Source organism: Sturnira hondurensis, unplaced genomic scaffold (assembly GCF_014824575.4).
Source record: "Sturnira hondurensis isolate 20B ecotype Veracruz unplaced genomic scaffold, ASM1482457v3 Scaffold0000167, whole genome shotgun sequence".
NCBI lineage: Eukaryota > Metazoa > Chordata > Mammalia > Chiroptera > Phyllostomidae > Sturnira > Sturnira hondurensis.
The window spans coordinates 7,301,873-7,326,026 of NW_028072798.1; the positions used below are offsets into that span (position 1 = coordinate 7,301,873).

General features: G+C 59.5%; 1 protein-coding gene across 1 annotated transcript in view; it reads right to left on the reverse strand.

Annotated features, from left to right (window-relative positions):
* Window positions 1–794: 794 nt before the first annotated feature.
* AGPAT4 (1-acylglycerol-3-phosphate O-acyltransferase 4) overlaps window positions 795–24,154 on the reverse strand; it is an 85,241-nt gene continuing 61,881 nt past the window's right edge. The window contains exons 3-9 of the mRNA XM_037059401.1: window positions 20,330–20,499; window positions 12,211–12,372; window positions 11,772–11,925; window positions 10,319–10,421; window positions 8,559–8,634; window positions 2,991–3,189; window positions 795–1,353 (exon numbers count right to left, since the gene is read on the reverse strand). Coding sequence (XP_036915296.1) covers window positions 1,262–1,353; window positions 2,991–3,189; window positions 8,559–8,634; window positions 10,319–10,421; window positions 11,772–11,925; window positions 12,211–12,372; window positions 20,330–20,499 — 956 coding nt within the window. The 3' untranslated portion in view covers window positions 795–1,261. The remainder of the gene's footprint in view (window positions 1,354–2,990; window positions 3,190–8,558; window positions 8,635–10,318; window positions 10,422–11,771; window positions 11,926–12,210; window positions 12,373–20,329; window positions 20,500–24,154) is intronic.

The window sequence follows — 24,154 nt, forward strand, 5'->3', positions numbered from 1 at the left end:
CCCGCAGCTGCCGTGTGCGAGTTCCTCCCACCTCCCCCGGCCCAGGTGGATGGGCCTGTCCTGTACACAGGTGCTCAGGACAGGCCCCACCCATCAGCACTCTTGCCCGCCAGCCCCCGAGAGTCCCAGTGCCGATGCCTCTCGGTCAGAGGACCAAGTTCTGTCCCTGCTGCACTCCTCTGGGACGTGGCCGCTTTGCTTTCTTGGTTTGCATTTGGTGTCTGTGGACTGCAGCAGTTTGCAGAAGTCCTGCATGTGGGCCGTTCTCCAGAGACCAGGCGCCACAGAGCAGAACTTCCACAGTGCAAAGTCTGGGCTTCCAGGAGGAAAGCAGCAGCCCAGGGCCCCGGTCCCCTGGCCGGCTCCAGTCAAGCCCTGCTGGGGAGCACCTGGTGGCCCCTGCGAGTGCAGGGGGGGCCTGCGTTGTGTTGGTGCGCGCTGCGTCTGCTTGCTGCCTGGGTGAAGGGGATGTAGGACCAGCTCTCTGACGGCTGCAGAGAGCCCGGGCTTCAGGGCGCTGAGCACGTCCCCGAGGCTTAGGGAGGGAGACCCCATGTCAGGGAGACTGGGAAGACCGAAGCCACCTTACAGGGGCCACCACTGCCCAGCTGCCACCCCGCACCTGCCGCCTCCCGTAAACAGCGGGGCTCCTGCTGTCAGTGGTCGGCACCTCCGCATGTGGAGCGTCCCTCTGCCAGAGCCCTCCTGGCCAGCCCCCAGACCCCAGGGTCCCACACTCAGGACCCCACAGCGAGGGCTGAGCGGAAGGGGGCGGTCTGTGTGTGCACACACCGTGGAGGAGCCAAACACCTTAACTTTGGGTTTCTGAGGCATAATGTAGTCATCTCACTTACAGCGCCTTCACTCTCTCTGGCAATCAGGGTTACAGGAAACAGTGCTGAAGGATGCAGGGGACAGTCCCCTCGATCCCCTCCCTGCCCCCCGCCCCCTGCACCGCACCCGCATCGGCGATCTCAAGGCCAGGCTCGCTTGGAGCCGCACGTCAGCCTCACTTCGCTGTGTTCTTTCTCTCTCACACACACACACACACACACACTCACGGGCAGAAAGAAAGAACTAGAACCCACAAGAGTGAGGAAGGAAGAGATTTAAGCCCGTCTCCAGCCCCGGTTGGCGGCGTTGAGACCAAACTCCCTGCCCCCAGTGGGGGCTCCCCCAGCGTGGTCACTGGGCCCCACCGAGGAAGACAGGCTGCGCCCACCAGTGCCCCAAGGTCCCCTTGGACAGAACGTGTCCTGAGTCAGTCGTGTTTCTGCCTGCTGTCCCCATCGCCGTAGGCAGAGCCCTTGTCGATCTCCGTCACGCCGATCATCCATCGGACCCCCATGGAAGCTGCGGAAACGGAAAGGGCAGGGCATTAGGAGGAGCTGCGGGGCTCTGGTGGGCAGCCGGCAGGCCTGGGTGCGTGGTTACCTGCCCCGGGTCCCAGGTCTCACTGGACGGGCGACACTGAGAGGAGCAGTGAGGCTGTTCCGCTGGCAGGCCTGACTGCCTCAGCACCGCCTAGGGGACAGACCTCGGTGACGTCTGCCCTCTGGACCTCAGCTCAAGGGATTCCCGCCTCCCATGACCCCTGTGGCTGCCCAGACTCTGGTTCAGCATGGAGCACGTCTCCACACGGCTTTGGGGGTAAGTGTGGGAGAAGTGAACAGGCAAAGCACCTGCTCCCACGGAGAGCCTTTTCTCTGACAGTGGGATGGGCCCCAGGGAGAACGTGGAGGAGCCGCAGGAGACCCCCCAGGAGACACAGGCCCCGCTGCCCAGGTGCTGAGTGCAGGTGCCCCTTGCAGGGCCAGGCTCAGCCCCCCGGGTGCGGGAGCACGCCTCACTCACCTGGAGCGCCCAGCACTGACCTGCACTGCACGTGTGAGAATGGACAGGTGGGTCGTGACTGGCGTCTCCAGTTCTTGGCGCACATGGGTACAGAGCCACAGTTCTAGTCTGGGGACTCCAGAGGGAGCCTCTGGGACAGGGAGTCGCCAGCCAGTGAGGCCACTCGTCCCACGGGTTTGTGCAAACCGGCAGACGCAGCCTGGGGCCAGCTCTGGGCAGATGGAGCCCTGACCCACTCCCATGTCGGGGAGATGGTGAGTCCACAGTGCGAGGAATGGAGAGGAGCCGCAGCAGGGGCTCGGTGCCCCAGGCCCTTGTGAGAGGGACAGTGACTGAGGGCTGAGTGCAGTAAGGCTCAGCTTTCGGGGGTAGGGATGTGGAGCAGTGGGCTTCCCCAGAGCCCCCAGGAACCCCTAGGGCCCTTGGGGAGCATGTTCAAGCCTCTGCCTGGGCCCTGACCACACAGCAGGGCAGCCTTTGGGGGGCGCTGGGCTCTGCATTCACCTGCCCCCACTCCCAGGCGCCCTGGTGACCACGGCATCCTGCACACTTGCCCACCACCCAGTGGGAGCTGCGGCATGAGTCGGGGGAGTTCACTCAGGGGTTTCTGCATGTTTCTATGATTTTCATACACAGTGCCATTTTAATTTTTAACATTAAAATGTATCAGTTTTAAGAAAGGCAACATTAGGGTCTACTTTGGGGACAGTGGCTGGTTTGCCTGCTGCGGCCCTCCGGTCAGGAATGGGTAGGCTCAACCCAGGAGGCCTGGGTGGGGTGGGGTGTGTGTGTGTAACATGGGTGGCCACGGCCGGGAAGGGGTGCAGAGTGAGTGGCTTCTCCAGGCGCGTGTGGGGGCGCGTGTGAGACCGAGGACTGGGCCCAGGGGTTCCTAGGGGCTTCAGGGGGGCCTGCTGCTCCAGGTCTGTGCCCCAGTCACTGCCTGCATCCTGTCTGTCTCACAGGGGCCCGGGGCACCGAGGAAGGGGCAAGAGGCTGGACAGCTGGTGGGAGTCCTGGGGCCTGTAGATTCAGGGGTGGGAACTCCAGGCCTGGAGTGAAGTCTGCCCCACCCCCACCCCACCGGTGCCGACCTATCCCTACCCCGCCTGCACTGTTGCCTCCCTGCCACTTACCCACAAAGAAGACCAGGACGAAGCTGGCCAGCGTCAGAGAAGACCCGCTGCTGACCATGTTGACCAGGAAGCGGAAGAAAGGGTAGAGCAGCAGTGAGGCCCAGAGCAGCCAGTTCAGCAGTGTCCAGGGTCGCCGAGGGGGCACCATGGGCGTCTCGGGGAAGGTGCCCGTCCTGTAGTACTGCTCCTGGAAGGCGTCCTGGGGACAGAAGGGCTCTCAGCGCTTGCTCTCCTGAGACCCCGTGGCTCCTGCAGACCCCACTGCTGAGGGGGAACTGCCAATGGGCTTCTCGGAGCCAGGGGCCAGAGCACCCACAGAAGGTTCCTGTGGGCACATAAGGACCATCCCCTTCCCACGGTGACAGCTGGAGGGGCGGAGTCCCTGGAGCCTGTCACAGAGTGGAGGCCCCGGCTCTTGGACAGGAGCGCTGTCCACACGGATTGGTGGGAGAGAAGAGGAGATGCTGCCTGGCCCCGCCCCCGGTGACGCCGCAGAGCAGGGCGGAGGCCTGCGCCTTGGACAGGAGCCCGCAGCACCCACCCTGTGGGTGTCCTCCCCGCACGGGCACACGTGGGCTCCAGGGGGCGGGGGGAGAGGCGCAGGGAGGCCAGGCCCAGGGGTGTGACTGGGTCGGGCCTCCTCCTCCCCTCAGGATCAGGTGGCTGCTGACAGAAACCACCCAGCAGTTGGCAGGCTAATTGTCCCCAGTGGCCCACCTGACACTGAATTCTAGAAGTAATGCTCATCAGTGTCTAAATGCCGCAGAGCACAGGCCCTGAGGGAGGCTGGGCAGGGTGGGTGGGAAGGTGCACAGGGCACCTGGCAAGGCTCTGCAGGGGGCTCCAGGGTGGGACCCACAGGGCGGGGCCGGGGCCAGGGCCAGCCCCCCCCCCCCCCAGCCCTCTCAGATCAGCCAGCCAGCCCTGGGGGGTTCCCCACTTCTTCCTGCCGAAGGCATCAGAGCGCCCTGGGCTGGCTGACAGCGCACCACTGGTGTACCCCGGTGTACCCCGGTTTACCCCCGCGAAAACCAGCTCCCACCTGCTTTGAGTGCTGAGATGGAAATGGCTGAAGCAGATCAATCATACTTTTTTTCCCCCCAATCAGGGTGTATGAAATAATATGCTTTTTAGGCTACGTAGAGTGATTTTTTTTAAATTGGTTCACAAAACAGGCCATTTTACAGGAACCTCTGACCTCTCCCCCAGAGATCCGGGGCTGTCTGCGCCTTCCCAGCCCTGCCCCCAGCCCCCAGCTGCCTGCTCCTCTGGAGGGTGGGAGGGTGGCAGCTGTGGGAAGCACGGAGGTACTGAGCAACTGTTGGACAAAGTGCTCGTGTGCCCAGTGCCCGCCCCCTCCCTGAGGGAGACTGAGCTGGGCACCTAAATGGAAGTCTTCGAGGAAGTGACGGTGACCGGTGGGGATGCCTGGGGGCACTGTTGGGGAAGTGCCTGCCTCCACCAAGGCCTCCTGAGTCTCCTCCCTGCCTTCTGGGGCCACCAGAAGCCTGGTCACCAGTGAAGGGGTGCAGGGCCTCAAACTCATGCACTGACACTGGGTTCCTGAGGTCACCGTGGCAGGAGGTGGGGCCTTTGGGAGGTGATTAGGCCAGGAGGGTAGAGTATAGGGGACCATCTTTAAAGTAACTTCCTAAAGTCTGTGCTAAACCTCCCAAGGATGAAGTGTAGCCAGTTCAACCACCTTTCCCCTTGGTCTGCAACAGCTTCTCTTTGAACTACTTAGCAACATTCTTTCCTTTGTTATTGGTAGAAGGTAACCACCCACAGCGACCCTGTGCACAGTAAATGAGGACCATCCTCCACGTAACGTGCCCAGAAAAGCAATAAAAGCCTGTCCAGGCGGGGGGCGGGTCCCTCTTGCACTCAGAGAACGGCCGTGCTGTCCCTTTTCCTCCACGGGACTTGTGCAGTCCGTGTGAACTTGCCTCTCGCAGCCAGGACACACGGATCCTGCCGGCCAGGGTCCACATCGGTGGAGCCCTATGATCGGGGTTAGTGCCCTTAGTCCTGAGACCCCAGAGAGCCCCCTCCCTCTGTCCACCGTGTGAGAACACAGCACCTTGGACAAGGGCTGGGACCAGAACCAGACTGAGCTCGGACTCCTAAACCCCGCCTCCAGAGCTGTGAGAAATGGATTTCTGCTGGTGAGCCCCTGCTGCCCCTGCCCTGGCTCTGCGTCCCACCCAGAGCCGCCCCGGCCCTGGCCTCCTTGGACCCTGCACGCCCCAAGGCAGCCCATTTTAAAATTTTCACCAAGTGCCTCCTGTGTGACCCTTCTGATCCTGCAAACTGCAGGCTGCAAGCCAGGAAGTGCTTTAAGCTACAAATGAGGAGTTAAAGTAGGACGGCTGGGGAAAGGTGTGCTGATGTGAGAACGTCCAAACGTGTAGAGAAGTTTCATTAAAATGAGCCAAACAGGACGCACCTGGGAGCAAGATCCCCAGAGACAGAACAGGCCTCGGAGAATGGCGGTTTGCCGCAGCTTTAACGCATTTGGAATTGAGGGAAGGAGGATCTTGGGGAGCTGGGAGAAAGTGGGCGGGGCGGGGATGACAGGGTTGTCCCAGGTAACAGCATCACACACTCACTAGAGCTGGGGGGTCACACTCATTTTCACCCGGGGCCACGCCAGCCTCGAGGTGGCCTTCGAAGGGCCACATGTGACTTCAGGACTATCAATGTGACTGCTCAACCAGGAGCAAGGAGCTCAGTGCTGCTGCCGGGTAGGAACCAGGCGCCCGGCCAGATTCTGCCCGTGGTCCTTGTGTTTGCTGCCTGTGCTCTCCAGGGTGGTTTTTCCAAAGGTGCATTAACCTAGTTGCCTAGATACAAACAGCAGGCAGGACTCGTGTAGGGCAAACACGAACCTCTCCCTGGACGTTGGAGCTCGGGGGTGCGAGCACCCACACAACCTGCACCGTTAGCGGTTTATGGGCCACTCCGGTGAACTCCGTTCTCGTCCCCAGGTGGCTCTGGGGTTAGAGGTTCAACCTGAGATGGAGTTGATCTGGGAACCGCTCTGGTCCCTCCGGATCAGGGAGGGTGCAAAGGGTTCCTCAGATCCCAGGGCTCCGGCCAGCTGGGGTCCCACGTGCACCTGTAACGCCGGGTTTGCTCCACCTAAAGGCCGGCCCTGTGTTCGGAAACTACGCCGTCCTGCTGGAGAGGGTGTTTGAATGCAGGTCGGGAGGGTGGGTTTCTTTTTAGGTATGGTGCGCTTGAACAAGAGAACAATGTCGCACACCCCTCCTGGCGCCCACCGCGTGGCCTGCACTTGGCAGACACTCACTCGCGCACCAAAGGGAGTGAGGTTTAAACGGAACCCCACTGCAGCAAGCTTGGCAGGAACCACGATTTGGGGCCTGTGAGGTCCCAGACCCAACGAGGCCCCTGGGGAAACAGGATGGGCCCGAAGCGACAGCACTTCCCTCCCAGAGGCACGGCCAACTCACGCTTGGGTCAGTGGTTGTGCCCACCGGGAAGAGCCAGCCTCACGGGTCTGTTCACAGGGAACGGGCGGCCGCCCTGGCCCCGTGGAGAGAGGGCCTGGCCGCCAGCCCCCGGCCTTGAGGGGACAGCTGGGAGACATGGGCAGATCATGTCCTTTTCCAGACCTTGATTTAAGACTAACCTAAGAGCTTTGAACTAGGTGGCTGCTTGGGGAACCCCTTCCAAACTGAGTGCTGTCATTTTAATGCAAAATAGTTGAGAAACATCGTGAGACTGTGTCGAAAGAAAGGAGCCCCTTCCCTGAGGCCCAGGGCTCAGTCACCGTTCCGCCTGCCCCCTCGCAGGTGTGCAGGTTGATGACAAGACCCTTTGCCCTCAGGGGCTACGGCTGCATTTGCTGCTGGTCTTTGTGGCTCTTTACAAAGGGATTCATTTCTTAGACTTTTCTGGGCATAGTTTTCTTTTTGTTAATAGTGACACTTTTTACATCACCTAAACCAGCGATTTTCAACCGTTTTCGTTTCACAACATCCATACACTAATTACTAAAATTCTGTGGCACACCAAAATATATATTAGTTTTTGATTTGACAAAAAAAATATCATTTTGATTCATTTGCACCAGGCGGCTGCCGTTGTGTTGGCTGGTGTCATTTTCTATTTGAGAAATCTGAGGCGGAGAGCTCAGTGCCCCAACTACACAGCAGGGGTTGCGTGTTTTAGGGATTCTGGCGGCGCACCCGCTGAGCATTGCTGCCCTCGTGAAACCAGCACAAGGAAAATGCCGCCTCGTGAGTGAACCAGCAGGGAAGAACTCGCACTGTTTCCATTCGGGCCCAGGTGCGCAGCAGCACGGGACCCTGAGGACCTGGAACCCCGTTAAAAAGGCGGGCGCTTGCAGCCCCAGCACAGAGCAGCCGCCCTGCAGGCCCACACCCCCTTGTGCTACCTCGGCCGCCAGCAACAGTCTCTGAGCTTGGGTTCCGCTGACAGGTGACTATCCCTGCTTACTAGTGTCAGGGGAGACTGGACAGCTGTGCCCAGAACCATCCAGAAAAGAGACCCGAGGAGCATGTTCTGGGAGCGGCGTGCCAAAGGCATCGCGGGAAAATCGCTCCCTTGGGAAAGAAGCTGAGAGTCTCGGTGCTCCCTGCGAAACACTGACTAACCCCCCTCCCCCCCCCACGGGAGCACCTCTACTCCGCCTGGTCGTGGCGACTTGGACCAGGGTCCTGAAACGTTCTCAAGCTAGGTCTGGAGTTCTCATTCCCCAGTGGAGGAGGCCCAGGACATCCTGTGTGAGGGCCGGGCAGAGGAGACAGCACATGCAGGCAGCCTGGGTGTCTGGAAGTTGGGGAAGGGACAGCAGAATGGCTGAATGTGTTTGGTTCTAGACAATGAGCCGGTTTGGGCCTAATGTGTACAATGGACCAGAACTCAGTGTTTCCTGGGCGGTGAGACTGGGCGATGAAACGCCTTTCTCACCGGGTGGAAGCCAAACCCGCCTCCTTCCATCAGATCAGGCCGTTGGGCCAAACACAGTTAGGCTCCCTCTGCCTCACGCATGTCTTGAAGGAGAGAACCCGGTGAAAGACAAGGCCGTGCTCAGAGGAAGGAAAGAGAGTGGGGGGCCCTGGGCCACCCTAGGCGGGGGTGGGGTGGGCACTGCAGAGATTGAACCGGCCAAGCTGGACCTCGTGGGCGCCTTCCTGCTTATGCCCGGGATGCTGTGAGACCACACGGGCAAACCGGGTTGCGGGCCTAGGAGCCAGCAAGCCCCTGTGCACCCCTGAAGGGAACACCCCACCCCCAAGAATGCGCTGCTTTAGGAGAGAGGCCAGAAGATGGCCAAGGGCTGCTGGGGCCGTCCTGTCCTTCTCTGTTCACCAAACCCATAAAACGCTTGCGTGCTTTCTGTGACGCCCCTTAAAACATACTTTGCCCTCTTCCCTGTTGCTGAGGAGAGGGTCCGCTCCAGGGCCATTACTAACGGGGTATGAGACCTTGCCCCTGTAGCGAAAGGCCCCCACCGCACACGCGCTCTGCCCCCCCCCAAACGAGTGCCTGGAGCCCACAGAGCCGCCGCACAGCGCTGACCTTCTCCTGGTAGAGCCTGTGGAGCCAGGCCGCGCACTCGTCCTCGTCTTCGGGGACTTCTTCCAGGGGGACGCGCCTGCAAGGCAGAGAGCAGAGCTGGTAGGAGCCCGGGGCCAGGACCCCCGAGCGTGACTTCAAAACAACCTGGCCGTGGACGTTTGGCCTCTCTGCAGGTGGCTGGGTCATGAGGCTGTGAAGAGGGTAATGCGGCTCCTAGGGGAGGGGGAGCCCCCATCTGTATGGGGGAACCCAGGCGGGAATGAAATCCTGGCCCAGGGCTGAAGGACCAAGCCAGCTCCACCCCCTCCGTCCTCCCTCCCCCGCTACGGAGAGGCCCATCAAGGGCAGCTGCCTCAGTTTCCACCTGAGGCAGTCTGGGAAGCACAGTGCAGCTGACAAGCTGCTGGTACTTTCCCCTGCCAGGTAATGAGCCGATGCTAACGGCCAGGTGCCCCCATCAGTGACCCAGAGCCTCTGGGGCAGCCTCTACGAGGCTTTCGCAGAGCGCAAGGGTGTGGCGTGTGTCCTGGGGGACGAATGCTCCCCAGGGTGGGAGACACCAGGGGACCTTCCCAGGCCCAGGGGCTTGAGACAGCCTTTGGCAGTGCTGGCAAGGGCTGAGGTGTGGGTGTGTCCTAGGGTGAATGGGACACAGCTGCGGTGCCCCTCCCGGGCTCACACCTGAGTGCCGAGCGGGCCAGGGCCTGAGCAGGGCCTGGTGGAGCGAGGTCCCCTTGCATACTGACTGCTTGGGGTTCCCCCGAGCACCCCAGCCCGGTGGCCCCCTGAGCGGAGTTCCTGCCGAGTGTTGTTGGAACCCAGGGGCAGCCTCACTTCCCTCTGGGAGACACCTCATTTGGGAAGGTGGGTGCATTTCCTGTCCCCAGGCCTTACACAGAGCGATAGGGCAGACGGTGGACTGTGGCATCGATGGAGAAAACAAGGATAATTACGATGCTTCTTTCCTGTTTTTAAGGGGGAACTGGAGTTGCTTCGAGGTAGAAAGCCATTTACTCAGGCTGCTGTCCGCCAGTGCAAGGTCCAGGCTTTCCCCGCAGCCTGGGGGGGTGACCAGCTCCTGAATTTTCCTTATGCTGTGTTGTCATTCAGCACTTCTGAGGTCTTAAAAAAAATCATCAGAATATCACAGAATACTTGGCCAGCTCTCCAACAGTGGGCGTGTCGGGTCATTAAAAAAAAAGTCTGAGACCCATCATGTGGGGTGTTGACGTGTGAATGAGTCACCATTGTCTCACTGTCTGGTGCCATCTTTCAGTGGTTTCCAGGGTCAGACATTCCTCGAATCGATAAACTGGCAAAGAGAACTGGTTTGTCCACCTTGTGAGGTGTTTCCAACAAAACCCTACCAGCTTGGACTGGACCAAATGGGCGAGACACGGCTAGAGCGGCTCTCGGCCTCCAGGCCCCCACGGAAATCACACGTGTGCATCTCTATCCGACCAGGGCTCCAGAAAACAATCCCTTCACACCTGGTCTTAAAATGACTGCAAAACACTGACTTCCGTTTGCCCAGCCCGGGTGCCACGCTCTGGAGGCATGGGGAGAGAGGACCTGGAGGGGGCAAAGCTCACCCCAGTGTCCCCAGCAGGGCGTGTGTCTTTTGTGTGCACGACGGGACTGCAGACTTCGGCCGGGAAGACACTGGACAGATTTTTCTGGGAGGGGGGAGCCGGCCGTCGGAGCCTTGGTGAGGCAGGGACAGGAACTGTCTTTCCCAGAAAGGAAACGCCCCCACTTACCTGACGTATAAATCTGCATGGTATTTCTTTCCATTCAGGACTCCCAGCAGGGTGGGGTTTTCGTTATTTCTGAAATTGAGTGTACAGTCATATACAGCTGAAACTATAAAAAATAAAACAAATACAAAGCAGTATAGAGCGTGTGAACCGAGGCTGGTTCTGTAGACACACACATTGGAAAACAAGCGTCAAGTGCTAGTGGGTCACGACGGAGCCTGGGTGACGGGTCTCTCCTCTGTGCCGTTCCGCCCTTGACCGAGTGCCCTGGTTGAGCGCGTCTTGCTGTGTGGCCAGAAAAGCACACCAGGACTTAGGGCCGGGAACCAGGGCGATGCTGAGGTCAGGGGAGTGGGAAGCAGCACCTCGATGTCCCACCTGGGGGTCCAGCGGCACACGCCAGTGTTTAAAGGGGCCAACAGTGTAGCCCGTCGGTTAGAGGCACACTCTCTAAGGGCGTGTCTGAGCCGTGGCAGCACAGCCCTCGAGGGGCGCTTTTCCCCTAGAAAAGCAAGGTGGCGAGGCCCGGAGGGAAGGTGCTGGGCATTCTTGCGGCACGGGGCTACGGTCTCTTGACATGTGGCTGAGAAAAGAACAAGGAGGACTTGACTGCTCAGGGTGGGCAATGCCCCAGAAGGCCACTCTCTGTCCACACCACAGCATCCGACCCCCAACCCCTAAGCATGGGGGGCCCCTGGGGATGCAGAGGAGGCCTGAGGGCCAGGCCCAAGGGCGAGGCTGTGTGGACAGAGCCCCATCTGACCGCTGCGTCTCTTCTCCCTGGGGTAGTGCCCAGCTGCCCCCCCACACAGCCAGACACCATAAGGCTGTGGGGGTGGCTGAGCCACCCCACACCCCCAGCTCCTCCCTTCTGGCCCTTTTGGAGAGGAGGGACGAGGGGCTTTGGGAGGAGAGCTGGTCCCCCGGCAGGAAAAGAACGAAGAATGGCGTTTCTGACCTGAAGGGACAGGTTGAGCAGGAGTATGGTTGCCACTTTCTCACCTACAGTGACTTAGGACTCCAATCTCGAGAGGGCCAGCTGCTACACATGACAAGGTCACAGAGGGCATCATCTGGGGGTAGTGGTGCCAGCACATGAGCAGGAAACGCAAACAAAACCGGGTGTGGGGCCACAGTGGACCCAGGTGAGACCCCTGGCTTCCCCACGTTGCACAGCCATGCAGTACCGGTGCTGAGCAGTGGATGGCAGTGTTGCCTCAATGTGAGTGGGAGCATGTGTGTGCTCCCAGCAGGCAAGCAGTGGTCACACCTCCCACACCAGGTGCCTGGCCCCTGGCTAACCAGGTGTACGTGCCATCCTTGCCCCCTCCCCCCCCTCCCAGCTGCTGCCAGGGTCGGCTGGCGAAGAAGCCCCACCAGGGACCCAGCAGTGCCGGTTCGGTATGGGCTCCATCTCCTTGCTGCAGTGAGGCGCTGGGCCCGGGGTCTTCCTTACCTACATTTCTCAGACTCCTCACAGTGACTGCGAAGCCCTTGGTGCGCGGCAGCAGGTGGTGCTTGAGGCTGGGCAGCCCCTTGGCCCGGGCCACCTGCATGCTGATCTGGTGCTTCTTCTCCGTGAACCGCGTGCCCTCACAGTGGATCAGGAACTGCATGGGACAAGCCAGGGTCACACAGCGCCCCGGGTTCCACACGCCCTCCGCTATCGCACGCCCGAGCCACACATGTTCCCAGGGAAGCCTCTGGGGCGTGGCCAGAGTGGGGATGGCTGACAGCTGTGCCTGTCCTCTACCAATCAATGCCTGACATCTGGCTCCCCAGTGTGTGTGTGTGTGTGAGTGTTTGTGAGTGTGTGTGGATGTGACGAGAGCATCCTGGGGCGGGCACACAGGCCGCTGGGTGCAGGGGTGGCGGCTGCTGGGGGCCTTACGTACAAAGTACTTCTCGGGGTAATCCCGGAGGTGCAGCAGGCTCCTGGAGACGGTCTTGCGGTCCTGCTCCCACTTGCGCGTGCAGAAGACCATCTCTGTGAAGTACCACATCCAGCCGATGATCGGGACGTAGGCCAGCTCCTTCTTGGCCAGGACCTTGGAGCCCTGGAGCAGAGGAGGGGCCCAGGGCAGGGGGTCAGGGAAAGGGCAGTGGGCATCGTACTGTTCCACTACCCCAGAAAGAGGATGAGCAGTCATTCTAAAGGCCTGAGGGGACCGTCCAGAGCACAGGAGAGCAAGAGGCACTCCCTGCTGGTCAGCTGGAGGTCAAGGTTGTGTCAAGTCAGCCCTGTGTGGGGTGGGGAGGGTGGGCATTTGGGTGGGCACCAGGGATGGTCAGGAACATTAGGGTCTCGGTGGTCACCATCACCTGTGCTCACTGAGCCCATCATGAGTTGCAAGGGCACTTGACCAGCTCCTTCCATCCACCTCCCTCGACCCCCAGGCAACCTGCACGCTCTACAGGGCCAGCATCACCCTTCTTTCAGAGACGAGGGAATGGGGGTGCCAGGTCACCAGGAAGCTCACCACCTGCCCCTTTGCCAGCATCTCCTGAAGGCTGAGGCTGGCCCAAGGCCCAAGGACTTGGCCCACTGGCAGGCTGTTGCCCTGGGCTGCTGGCATGGGCCCTGGCCAGCTGCGCCAGGCTGCACGGCTGCCCCTATACTGGGAAGACCAGGACCCAGTGGGGGCAGGGGGCAGGCAGGGGAGACACAGAAACAGCCTTTTAACAGTGGATTTGGGTTTCAAAATGTTCACCCCTAATTTTGGAATTGGCCGAGTTGCTCTGTGAAATAGCCATCACTGGCCAATGGCACAGGCGACTGAGGTGGTGACATGGACAGTCAGGGTGACCCGAGCTGGGATCCTGGTGACAGGTGGCTGGTTATGGAACCCGTAGGGCCCAGAGGTCAGAAGAGCGATGCTCCTGCTTGGCCCTGCGTCCTATTCCCCGTCACCTTGGCGACAGTCACAAAGCCCCAGCTCACAGAGGCACAAGGCCACACCCCCAACCCTGTGCAGGTGGAAGGTGCAAACAGCCATTGCACTCTGTGCCATTTTTTAAAGTGCGTTCCCCAGGGGAAGGAACCTTTCGGGTTTAGTGTGTCCATGTTATTTGTCCCCCTCCACAAATCCAACAGGCGAATTCTCCTGAGAACAAGCCTTACGGTGCCTGCGGGCCAAGGACTCATCATGCATGAGGTGAGGGCTCCCCTCACACCAGGCACAGGTGACCCAGCAGAGGCTCTGGGATGTTAAGTAACTTGCGCAGCATCACACAGCTAACAGCAGGGGAAGCTGAGAAACCAGCAGAGGCCAAAGTCCACGGCAAACGATGGCCCCTCCCAGCCATCGTTTCTTCCTCTTTGATCGGACTCTCCATTTTCCTCGGAGGGCAACACGCTCAGTCTCCAGGGTGACCACGAGTGACGTCAGCGCAGGGTCCCCTGGGCCCCTTCACTTAGTGTGGACAGATGAGCCCGTCCTGGGCAAGGTGTCTCAGAGGTCGATCGGGGGGCGCGAGTGTTCTGGGGCTTCTGGGAAGGCTTGGATCCCTGAGAAAAGGGGAGTTGACTAGGAGGCCTGGCTGGGTTTTCCGCCATGAACATCGTTGCTGAGAACATCGCGGCTTTGCTGGTCGTGTGGCAACCCTGAGACAACAGCCTAGAAATGCTGAGGCCATTGGGGCCACCACTGTGGAGGGACCCGGCTGCAGCTCTGTGGTCCTTTGAGGTCAGGCACGTTCTCAGGGTAGAAGCCCCTGAACCGGGTGTGTGATGTCTCAAGCTGACTCGCGCCTGCAGAAGGGCCACGTGACTGTGAAAAAGCCCTCCTGTCTTCAGCCTTTGCCTCTTGGCACGGGGTTAAGGTCGGACAGGGGACAAGTCACCCCACTTTCTCATGCCGCAATGAGAAGGAAAAGCCTGTCCCTCAAATGCATGAACAGACACGGCCTTGGGATGCGCCCCACTACAGAGGCCCCACTACAGCCACTTAAAAACCCACCCACTGTGTGTGCACTGGGGTTTCCAGCCATGGGGGTGGGGCACCCCCCCACCCAGCCCCTCAGCCCCGCTCTGTCAGCAGGGGTGGCCCCGTATGCCCTGCTTCCGTCATTCCTGTCACTTCCCTACTTACGACCTTCGAGATGAAAACAAAGCCCAGAATCTCCACTGATGAACTAGACCTGCCTCCTTGATAGGTTAAGGCTATTTATAAAAATTACATACACCTGAACTCACTCCAAAAATAACGTGGCACTGTTAAAGTTATAAAAGATGACCTGCTCCATTGCCACGAGGGGACCGTGTGCTCCGAGCCACAGCTGTGAGGGCCGCTCCCTGGCGGGGGCGGCCCCACGCTGCATCGCCCTGCTTGCCAGGGAACAAGACTCTCAGGTGTTTCTTATCTGCGGCTCCATCTCCGCGAGCCACCGGGGTCTCAGTGGTCGGCCTTCGATGACCGGCCGAGAGGAAACGGCAGCTGTGACAGCAGCTGTGACGGCGGTGTGGGATCGGAGTCCCATGGGGGAGAGCTCAAGGGCCCCACGCCTGTCCCTGTTTCACCACCGAAAGCCACCAGAATGCCCCCAGGAGAATCACAGCCCCTGTAGAGCCCGGTACGGCGCACAGCCTGGCGCTGCAGGACAAAGCCCCGCCTGGGCCCGAGGGCCCCCTCTGCTCTGCCACCGGTATTTATAAATGTGGTTTTATTTATTAAATGTGGTTTTATTGCACTCCCTCGGCTCCTTGCATGCATGCATCGCCTCCAGCTGCTTTCCCACGGCAACAGGAGAGCCGAGTCGTGGTGACAGGCGAGACGACGTGGTTCACGGAGGCTGAACCGCGCCCTCTCTGAGCTGTCACCGACAGCCTCTGTCAGTCCTGGACTTGGAGCCGCCCCCGTGGGTTTCCCGTGAGCACTGAATGGCTGTGGAAATGCTCATTACTTAATGCCGCCTCTTTAAAGACCTGTCGTTGCGGCTCCGTCTACCTCGAGACCGGGAGAGAGCGAAACAGGAAAACAACAGGGACCATAGCTGGGTGGTCAGAGCGGGAACCACTTAAGTGGAACTACACGTCCCTGGTTTCTATCAGAAAACTGCTGCGTCTCCGTGTCCCTCTCACAGTGTCACCTTTAAGAAGCTGTCGACGTCAGCATGTTTTCCTTCTGGAGCCCAACCGAGGCTCTGCGTCGCCAGAGTGACCATCGGAAGGGACCAGGCTCGTCTCTCTTTCAGCCTTAAACTCCTGGGTGTTATCGCCAGGCCTAGGTCCCAACGCTGGTTACATGTGCTTGATACACAAAATTTTTGAAATACCAAGGCTCCCAAATCACAAAAACACTGCTGGGTCCCTCACCAGGACCTTGCGAAAAGTTTCTGAGTCAGACGGTCCTGGTTTTACCCAGGCTCCACCATGGCCCAGCTAACTTTGTGACTTTGGGGACATTTAACCTTCCTGAGCCTCAGTTTTTGTGGCTGTATTATGAGGACAATAATACCTCAATGTGTGGCTGTGAAGATTTAATAATGTGGAAACACGCCAAAGCACAGACTTCAGACCCTGACACATGAGTGTCAAATAATATGTAGCTGTTGTTATCCCCTGAGTAAGACACGGCTGAAGGCTTCTGAATGCAACCCGTTCCCGAAGCTGCGCTTCAGCGTGTGGCAATGCCAACAACAGGCTGCATCTGTCACGAGCTCTGGAGGTGGCACCGCCAGCCCACTGGTCAACCCCATGCAGCGCCCACAGGCTGCTGGAAAGAACGGCTTTAAGAACACACAGAGACCCTGCGTGCTCCAACCCGAGACAGGGTGGCTCTTGTCTCCGTGAGGACGGGGTAGAATCAGGACTCTCCAGGTAAGGACGGCTCTAACAGGGCTGCCGCCAGCTGACACGATGGAACCACGAAGCATCGATGGCGGGTTTGTGACATGGTTGGGACGCGGGGGGGCACTCCTGTCAGTCCCAGTTCCGTGACGCCCCCACCTCCTCCGACTACCCCAGAGGGACGGCAGGGAGCACAGTCGGGGGCTGAGACCAGTGCACCAGACGGCCCCATGTCCAGCTGCTGTGTCCTTCCAAACAGGTGGCCGCTCCTGCAGGGCCACCAGTGTGGCCACCAGTCAGTCACTGGAGTTCGCCCGGTTTATTTCTACTAAACACATAAAACATCTGGATGGGATGAAACTTTAAAGACAGGTGAGACTTGAATGTGAAGCAGGCTGGAACATCCGCATGTCACCTCTGAATTTTTTTCTCAACTCTGAGCTGGCAAGATGTTGAAGCAGATGTTGAAGCCGGAGACCAGCCAGCAGTCCTTGGGGACCAGCAAGTCACCCACAGCTCAGCCTCTGTTTGGACGTGTGATACGGGAACCGTGAACCTCGAAACTGTCCTGTCTGTGCCCCAGATGGGTACTTACTAAACACCTCCCCTGTGCGGTGTGTGCCGGGAGCTGGGCACAGAGATGGGCAGGGTCATCCACGGCTGGAGGGGCTCCAAGTGCAGTGGGGAGAGAGGAACAGAAAGCCAGCGATGTCTGTGGCACGTCTCTGCCCCAAACTCCGTGACTCAGTAGCTGAACAGACCCACTCTCTGTCAGGAGGAGGGTCGGGACAGAGCGGCGAGACTGGAGCCAGCAGTCCTTCACCGCAGTAACTGCAGGAGACGAGACCGGAGCTCAGAGTAACTCACCAGGGGCGTGTGTGCGCACCAGAAGGCGACAGACTCAGCTCCTGCCAACTAGGGTCACGCAGACGTGGCCTGACTGCTTGCCCTGCACTCCTTCTCCTGCGTGAGAAAACACAGCTCCCTCTGCTGGTGCTGCAGGAGAAAGCGCTGGAGACCGGACCCCACCCGGCCAGTCTCAAGAGCTGGAAACAAGATGAACCACGTTCCACAATTAGTCACGGCCACGGGGGAGTGCGTAAGGCAGACGTGCTACTGAACGTCCGGAGAATCCGTCTCTCGAAGACCGGAAATACACGCGAGTCCTGGCGGAAGTCCAGCAGGGTATCCCGGGCGCTCTGGCTCTGGCTGACAGCTCCCCACCAGCGCCCCCTCCTGGGCACAGATGAGGGGTGGGGGGGAGTGTGGGGACAAACAGGTCTCAGGCCCCCGGGTCAGGGCTCCAGAACAAAACAGATGGGAGAGGTGCTCCCTGCACAGGCCCTGCTCCCTGTCCCTGGATGCAGACCCTGGTGACCCCTTCTATTCCGAACGGCAGCCCGAGTCCTTCCCGGGGTGGCCCAGGACGACGGTGACACAGTAGAAGACATGCCAAAGCTGGGTGGGTGGTCGGGCTCCCCGAGTGCAGAGGACAATGGGAGGGGGTTCCTGGCCCAGCGCCTCCTCTCCTGGGGGTTTCTAACGCACAGGGATGGCAGGGAGCACAGGCAGAGGGGACAGCGGCAGGTGTGACAAGGGGGACACTGGTGGCGTTGCCAGTGTGCGGGAGGGTGTAGGAAGAGGGCGAGGAAGCCAGGGCAGTGCTGCTGTAGTGAGCACCTGGACCACAATGCAGTGGGGGACGGGCCTCGCTCCTTAAGGGCAGTGTCGGGAGTCCAGGCAGTGAAACGGCAGGGCAGGCCATCGAGAGTCTGACTCGGGACTTCACAGTGAAGCCCGAACTCATGCTTCCCAGTGCCGCTGGAGGGCTGCCGGTGTCACCCCCGCCCTCCCACGGCCCACTGCCTGCAGCCGACACACTCCCCTCATCATTGCCCTTGGCGACCCCCGCTGTGCGGGCAGGCCACATGCCTTTCTCTGTTAGTACAGAGGGGACGGTATCTTTTGATCCACGGTTGTGTCTGCATAGGGCCCAGCTCGAGGTCTGTCACAGGGAACACCCACAAGGCACACCTGTTGGAAAAGTGTTCCGAGGACTTGAGACAACTGCTATCATCCTCAGTCCTCCGGTGTTGATGGCACCCCACAGAGTGCCCTCTGCTTAGGGACAGTCATGCTACTCGCCACCAGAGACAAAGAAATGCAGCACAAATGGAGCTGGAGCGGATCCCCTCGGTGGTACTTCCTGAGTGGGAAACGTGTCGGTCTCCCACTAACTGCGGTGTGAGGTGGCAGGTGGCCCCACGCTGGCCCTGGGAACCTGCCTCCTGGTGCTCCTACCCCGGGGGCTCCTGGACTCTGTTCTCACAAATGGAATATGACCCGTGCCCGGCCATTTGTCCAGTGCTTGGGGACCGGGGACAGTGTCATGTGTGGTCCCTCTCTACCCTCTCTACTGTAGTTCTGCGGTTTTCAGGGCTCCCCAGCTCCAGTGGGCAGGGGAGGTGCATCGTCCTGAACAAAGGGCTGAGGCCTGCCTGTGTCGCACTGTATGGAGCCCCCGACCCAAGGACAGGATCCAGGTACAGTGGCCACATGCACGCCCCTTCCACACATGGCCTTCGCTGTTTGTTTTTGTCTGAGTAAGCGACCAGGTCATGGCAACGTGGTGTGCCTGTGGGGAGTGAAGGCTGAGGTACAGAGACAGGTCAACACTACGGGGTTGGGTTCCGTTCCCGGGAGTGTACAGGAGCACACCCATGCACACTCATGCACATGGACACCAAGTCAGGGCTGGAGTGAAGAAACCACCGGCAGGGAAGACTGCGGGCGGGAAGGTGGGTCCTTTCCTGCAAGTCCTTCTGGCGCCGGCACCCAGGGGCAGTCCAGGTTGCTAGGAGCCTGGGGCGGTGACGGTGACTTAGGGTGCAGCTGTACCTTCTGGAAAACTGTAGGACCTGGGTGGCGTTTGGGTGGTTTAACTGCCTAATGATGAACCATTGTTTGTCCCACTGACGTTAATGGGATGTGTTTCGTTGCAAATGTCTTTCTCTCTGCTTTCTCCAAATTGAAAAAAATACACGTCCCACTGGCATTTGGTCCCCCTCAGCTGAGGGTGTTCCCAAACAGGCCCCACCCTATGCTGCCGACCCAGAGGCTCTTAGGCACCGCAGGGACCAGGCCCACCAGACCTCAGGGCACCTGCCCCCCCCGGGCTCCGGACCCATCTGCTCGCCGGGTCTCCAGCTTCCTGCAATCCTGAACACTCGGATTTTGTCTGCAGGGGCTGCCAAATACAAGCATGGTGAGAGCAGCCCTCCAGCTGTCTGTGGGGAGTCATCCCCCCACCCTGGGACCTATTGTCACAGCCTCTCGGAGCCCCAGGCCAAGCCGCACGTGGCTCCTGTTGGCATACCCGGACCCGAGGGCGACTCGATTCATTACCAGCACACGTTCTGCTGCGAGCCTGCCGACGGTGGCCACAGTCCACTCAGGACCCAGACCCAAAGGCGGGCGAGGGGGTCAAACCAGTTGGATGGGAACAGAATTTCCTGTTTATTCCGAGTTCTGCTGTTCAAACTCTCTCGCTGAGGAAGCCAACTTTCTGAAGCCCCGGAGATGAAAATTTAGAGGTGAGTGAGGCCTGTTTGCGGCGGAACCAGACCACGGGGAGGGAGCGGAGAATATGAAGCAGCGTCAGGTAAGATGGACTCAAACCCAAACCAGCCGCGGGATCCTGAGCCCACGGTTCAACCCTAGCTTTTTAAAAAGCCAGGTGCGCCTTGGCTGAGTGGACCAGTGGCTTGGAGTGTTGTCCCTACACCGAAAGGTTGTGAGTTCGAATCCTCATATGGGAGGCAAAGGCTCAATGTTCCCTTCTCACATCTTTTTTTTTGCTTTTTCTAAAAATCAATAAACATATCCTCGGGTGAAGATTAAAACATAAAAAAATAGTTAAAATGCAGGGTGTGTGTATCGCCTGCTCATACATGTGTCTGTAAGGGTTAAATGGATGGACTGTGTGTAAAATGGCACCGTCACCGCTGAGTGAGTAGACACTGTTGTTGTTCGTGGGAAGAGACTCACCTTCCTTCCAAACTGGAAGGAAAAGCAGAGGGTTAAAAACATTTGCTCCAGTAGAAACTCCGTTAAACGCCTGCAAATCCTGAGTACCCGAGAGCAAAAGGCACGTTGTGGTGTGAGCCAGGGAAAGGTGTCGGGGCGGGCGGCGGGGGGGGGGTGAACCAGCGGAACGTCCAACTCACCCCCAAAACCCCGAAGCGCTCGGCCAGGCTCCAGCCGCAGAGGAAGTCGATCTCAAACTTGTGGTTCAGCACGACAATGGCGTTTTCCTTCCCGAACCTGGGGTAGGCCTGGGGGTCCGTGTGGATGACGCACTCGGTGCCCGACCACCACTCCAGCAGCATGACCAGCTCTGCAGGGGACCACAGCAGAAACACGTTTACCCCACGCATCCTCCGTGATGGGGGTGCCCTGCGGGCCGAGTGGGGAGCAGGGCTGCACACGGAGCGCCTTCCCCCGAGGGGTGAAGTGTTGGGTCACTGCCCCCCAGACCCCAGTCCCAGAAAGGGTCTTGGAGCAGGAGGGCAAAACAAGAGCGACTCCTCTGGAAGGAGAGGAACTGGGGGGGATGAGGAGCTTGCCCTCCCCGATGAAGGGCCTGGGGGGAGTCGATCAGGGAGCCGGAACCCTCAGGAATCCTTGCCTTGTGCTCTCAGAACTCCGAAAGGCAGGGAGATGGTACACGGACTCCTCACCTCCCGGTATCCCAGGAGGTGACCGGTGGGGACACTTACAAACTCTGTCAAAGGATACCGGGTACCCAGTTTTTCTCCCCTGTTCGTGACACTCAGGTGCACCAGGAATAACTAAAAGTGAGGAGGCAGAAGCCCCAGCGCCTGAAGGGTGGGGGCCAATTCGAGCCGCTACACCCGGGCCTGCGCGCAAGTATGAAAACTGTCTTTCTAGGAGCCGGTGAAGATGGAAAAGTCTTTTCTCCAGGCTGTAATGACTGACTGGACTTTACCCAGTGAACAATGAACTCCCAACCCGGCAGCCTCTGAAAGAGCCTGTGTGTAGAAAGTGTCCAGAAAAACAGCTGAACAAACGTTGGTGATTAAAACTACAGGTACAGAGCGGCTTTGAGATGCACCGTTCAGGCCGAAGGTGTTTGACAGGTGGTGGGTGGGTATGAGCGCTCTGGGAAGGCCGTCCCCTGTTTTCATCATTGGTCGTGGGGTACACACTTAGCAGAGGGCTCACTCATGCATCACCCCTTACACACACATACATGCACACACATGCACACACACACACAGTCAGGCGTGGCCCCGACTCTGGTCAAGCCTGGTGTCTGAAAGGCTTGAGTGACTGCCTTTGCACACTTTCCCCTCGAGGCTCGAGACTGGTGCTTCCAGACTGGAGTGCCGGAACTCTCTAGAAGGCATTATAGTTGTTTCCAAGCAGTGAGCGCTGTGGGACCTTGGACAAGTGAACCTTGAAGTGCCCAGTGTCCCAGTCTTCAGAACGGGTTTGCCTCAATGAGCTCTGTGAGAACTGAAGTGCATAATGCATAGTAGGTGCTCTGTGCAGGTCACATAGTAAGTTCCCAACAAATACAGGCATTCGGTAGCTACCGGTGTGATTCAAACAAACCAAAGTGCGGCCCGCACTTGACAAGAACAGGGCCTGCCTGCTCCTTGGAGCTGAGAAGATGCTAAGCCCCACATCAGCTGTCCCACAGGTGGTGGCCTCGGTGAGACCCAGACGCGGTGAGTGAAGGAACAAAGATCAATGTTTGGGAGGCTGGGGCACACCTGTGCCTTGGCAGGTCTCCGCCCAGGAGGGCCACTTTGGAAAGTGGCAGGATACGACCACTTCAAGATCAGAGGCTGCCAGATACAGAGAAGCCCAGTTTCAGAGCCTGTGCTGACCCCATGCTCCAGGCCCTACTGTGCGCTGTGATTATATGGGGAGCCAAAAAGATTGCCGCCCTGAGGCTGAGTCACCCTGGGGGGGCGGGGTCCTGGGGATCCTTAGGTCCATGAAAGGGAAAGGGGAGGGGCAAAGGGGAGAAGAACAGCTCCCTGGAGCGGGGAGGCCGCTGTCTCACTCCCCGGAGAGTTCGGGCAGCTCCACACCTTCCCTCTGTGATCATCCGTGACTGTTGACCTTTGTGGGGCCAGCAGTGACCCTCTGGGCCCTGCGGGTCCAGGAGCCTGGGGTGGGATGAAACGGGGCAGTCTGCCTGCCATTGGCCTCTTGTGGGGTGAGTGGGCACTGGGTCCCCACAGGATGGACGATGGCCCCAGGGACTGGGCAGAGGCCCAGGGCCACCGCTCCACTCTCCCCAGCCTGCCTGTGGGCACATTCCGGTGTTTGGCCTACAGTGAAAGGACCTAGTTCCCTGAGCCAGGCAGGGGGCTGGGGGTCGTCCTGCCCTGCTCACCACCCCACCCCAACCAAGAGCACACACTGCCTTGGATCAGGACTCTCCAGCCTCTTCTCTGTCTCTTGGAGCGAGACGCACGGTGACAGCAGGCCCAGGGGTCTCTGGGACCTGCTGGGATGCTGCAGTGGCCCAGCCCTGACCCCCGGTCCCAGGGCCCCTCTCTGCTTCCTCATCTCACTGGCTGAGTGAGGTGACACCCACAGGCTGTGCAGGTTCACAGGTCACCCAGGTCCTGGCCTGAGCCACCTCTCAGCGTCCGTCCCTGTCTTCACGAACATTCCCCTGTGACTGTGATGGCAGACAGGCGATGCCCTGCGTTTTGGGCCCCGCGCCCGCCCCCTGGCCCTGCCCCTTTATTCTGGCCCCAGAGCAAATCTAGACAGACATGGCAGGGTTTGTGCAAAGCAGGGGTTGGAGCACATGCTCAGGGCCCAAGCCAGGGAGCAGTGGCCTCTCTTCGGGCCTGGGAGCCACAGCTCAGTGTTTCAAAAGGAGGCGTGTCCCCTGGGTCCCGCCCAGCCTCTTATCTGGCAATGTTCAGCGAGGAAACCGGCCCACTGGAAGCCCACACACCTACTTTATCAGGTCCCTCCGCCTCCTCCAGCCCCAGCCCAGCCCAGCCTGCACACCAATTCCAGAACCCCTAGGGCTGAGGAATGCGATTTTCCCCGGAGGTGTCCAGTGAGTCCCTCATAACAGACAGGATCTGTGGCCAGGATTTCTGCAATAAAACACAGCAATCTTGGAACTTTTGTCCCAAGTTTAAACGCTCAGTTTGTCAGATGCCATCTTACTTCTTGCTGCTGCTCCTTGAGGGTGGGGAGGCCGAGACCAGCAGCAGCAGTAACATCTCCGTCCCCCAACACCTGGCTCTGGCCAGCTGCTGCTGCCTGTGGTACAAACTCCATGTGGGGACCCTTGGGGACAACTTCCAGTTAGGGCAGGTCAAGGCCAGGGAGGGCGTGTGGCCTGAGGAGTGACCTTCAGTGCAAAATCCCAATCTGCTGCCTATGATTTGGGGCGATGGAGGGACCACCCCCGGGGGCTCTAAGGACCAGGGTCTGTGCCGGGACTTGTCTTGGTCGTGGCTGCTGTTGTGCAACAGGAAACACACCAGGGGACGAGGGGAAGATGGCAGAGGGGCGTCCGCTGGCGTTTGTGGTGGCGGCGGTGGCAGAGGAGGCAACCAGCAATGCCAGGCATCTACTAGGTTAGCCATCTACTAGGGGACCATCCCGGGAGGGCGGCTGCCGCTGCCCCCAGTCCACAGGTGAGGATGGGGGCACACGGAGGCGGGGTGGCTGCCGAGCTCCCACAGCTGGGCAGCGGGCAGCTGGACTTGACCCCAGACAGGGGGACACCCAAGCCCAGGAGCTCTCCAAGGTTACAGAGACATAAAAACCATGTGGGTGGAGGGGGACCTCTGGGGACGAAAGGAGGAGATGACAGGCAGATTGAGGCTAGAAGGTTCGCTGTGAGGATTCAGTACGAAACCTGTCCCATGTGTTCCAGGACCGGGGCCACCACTGCTGCTGGCACAGCAGGGAGGACAAGGGAGATGACTAAGGGACGGAGAGCAGCTGGGAGAGATGGGAGGACACAGCCCTGGGTGTCCACA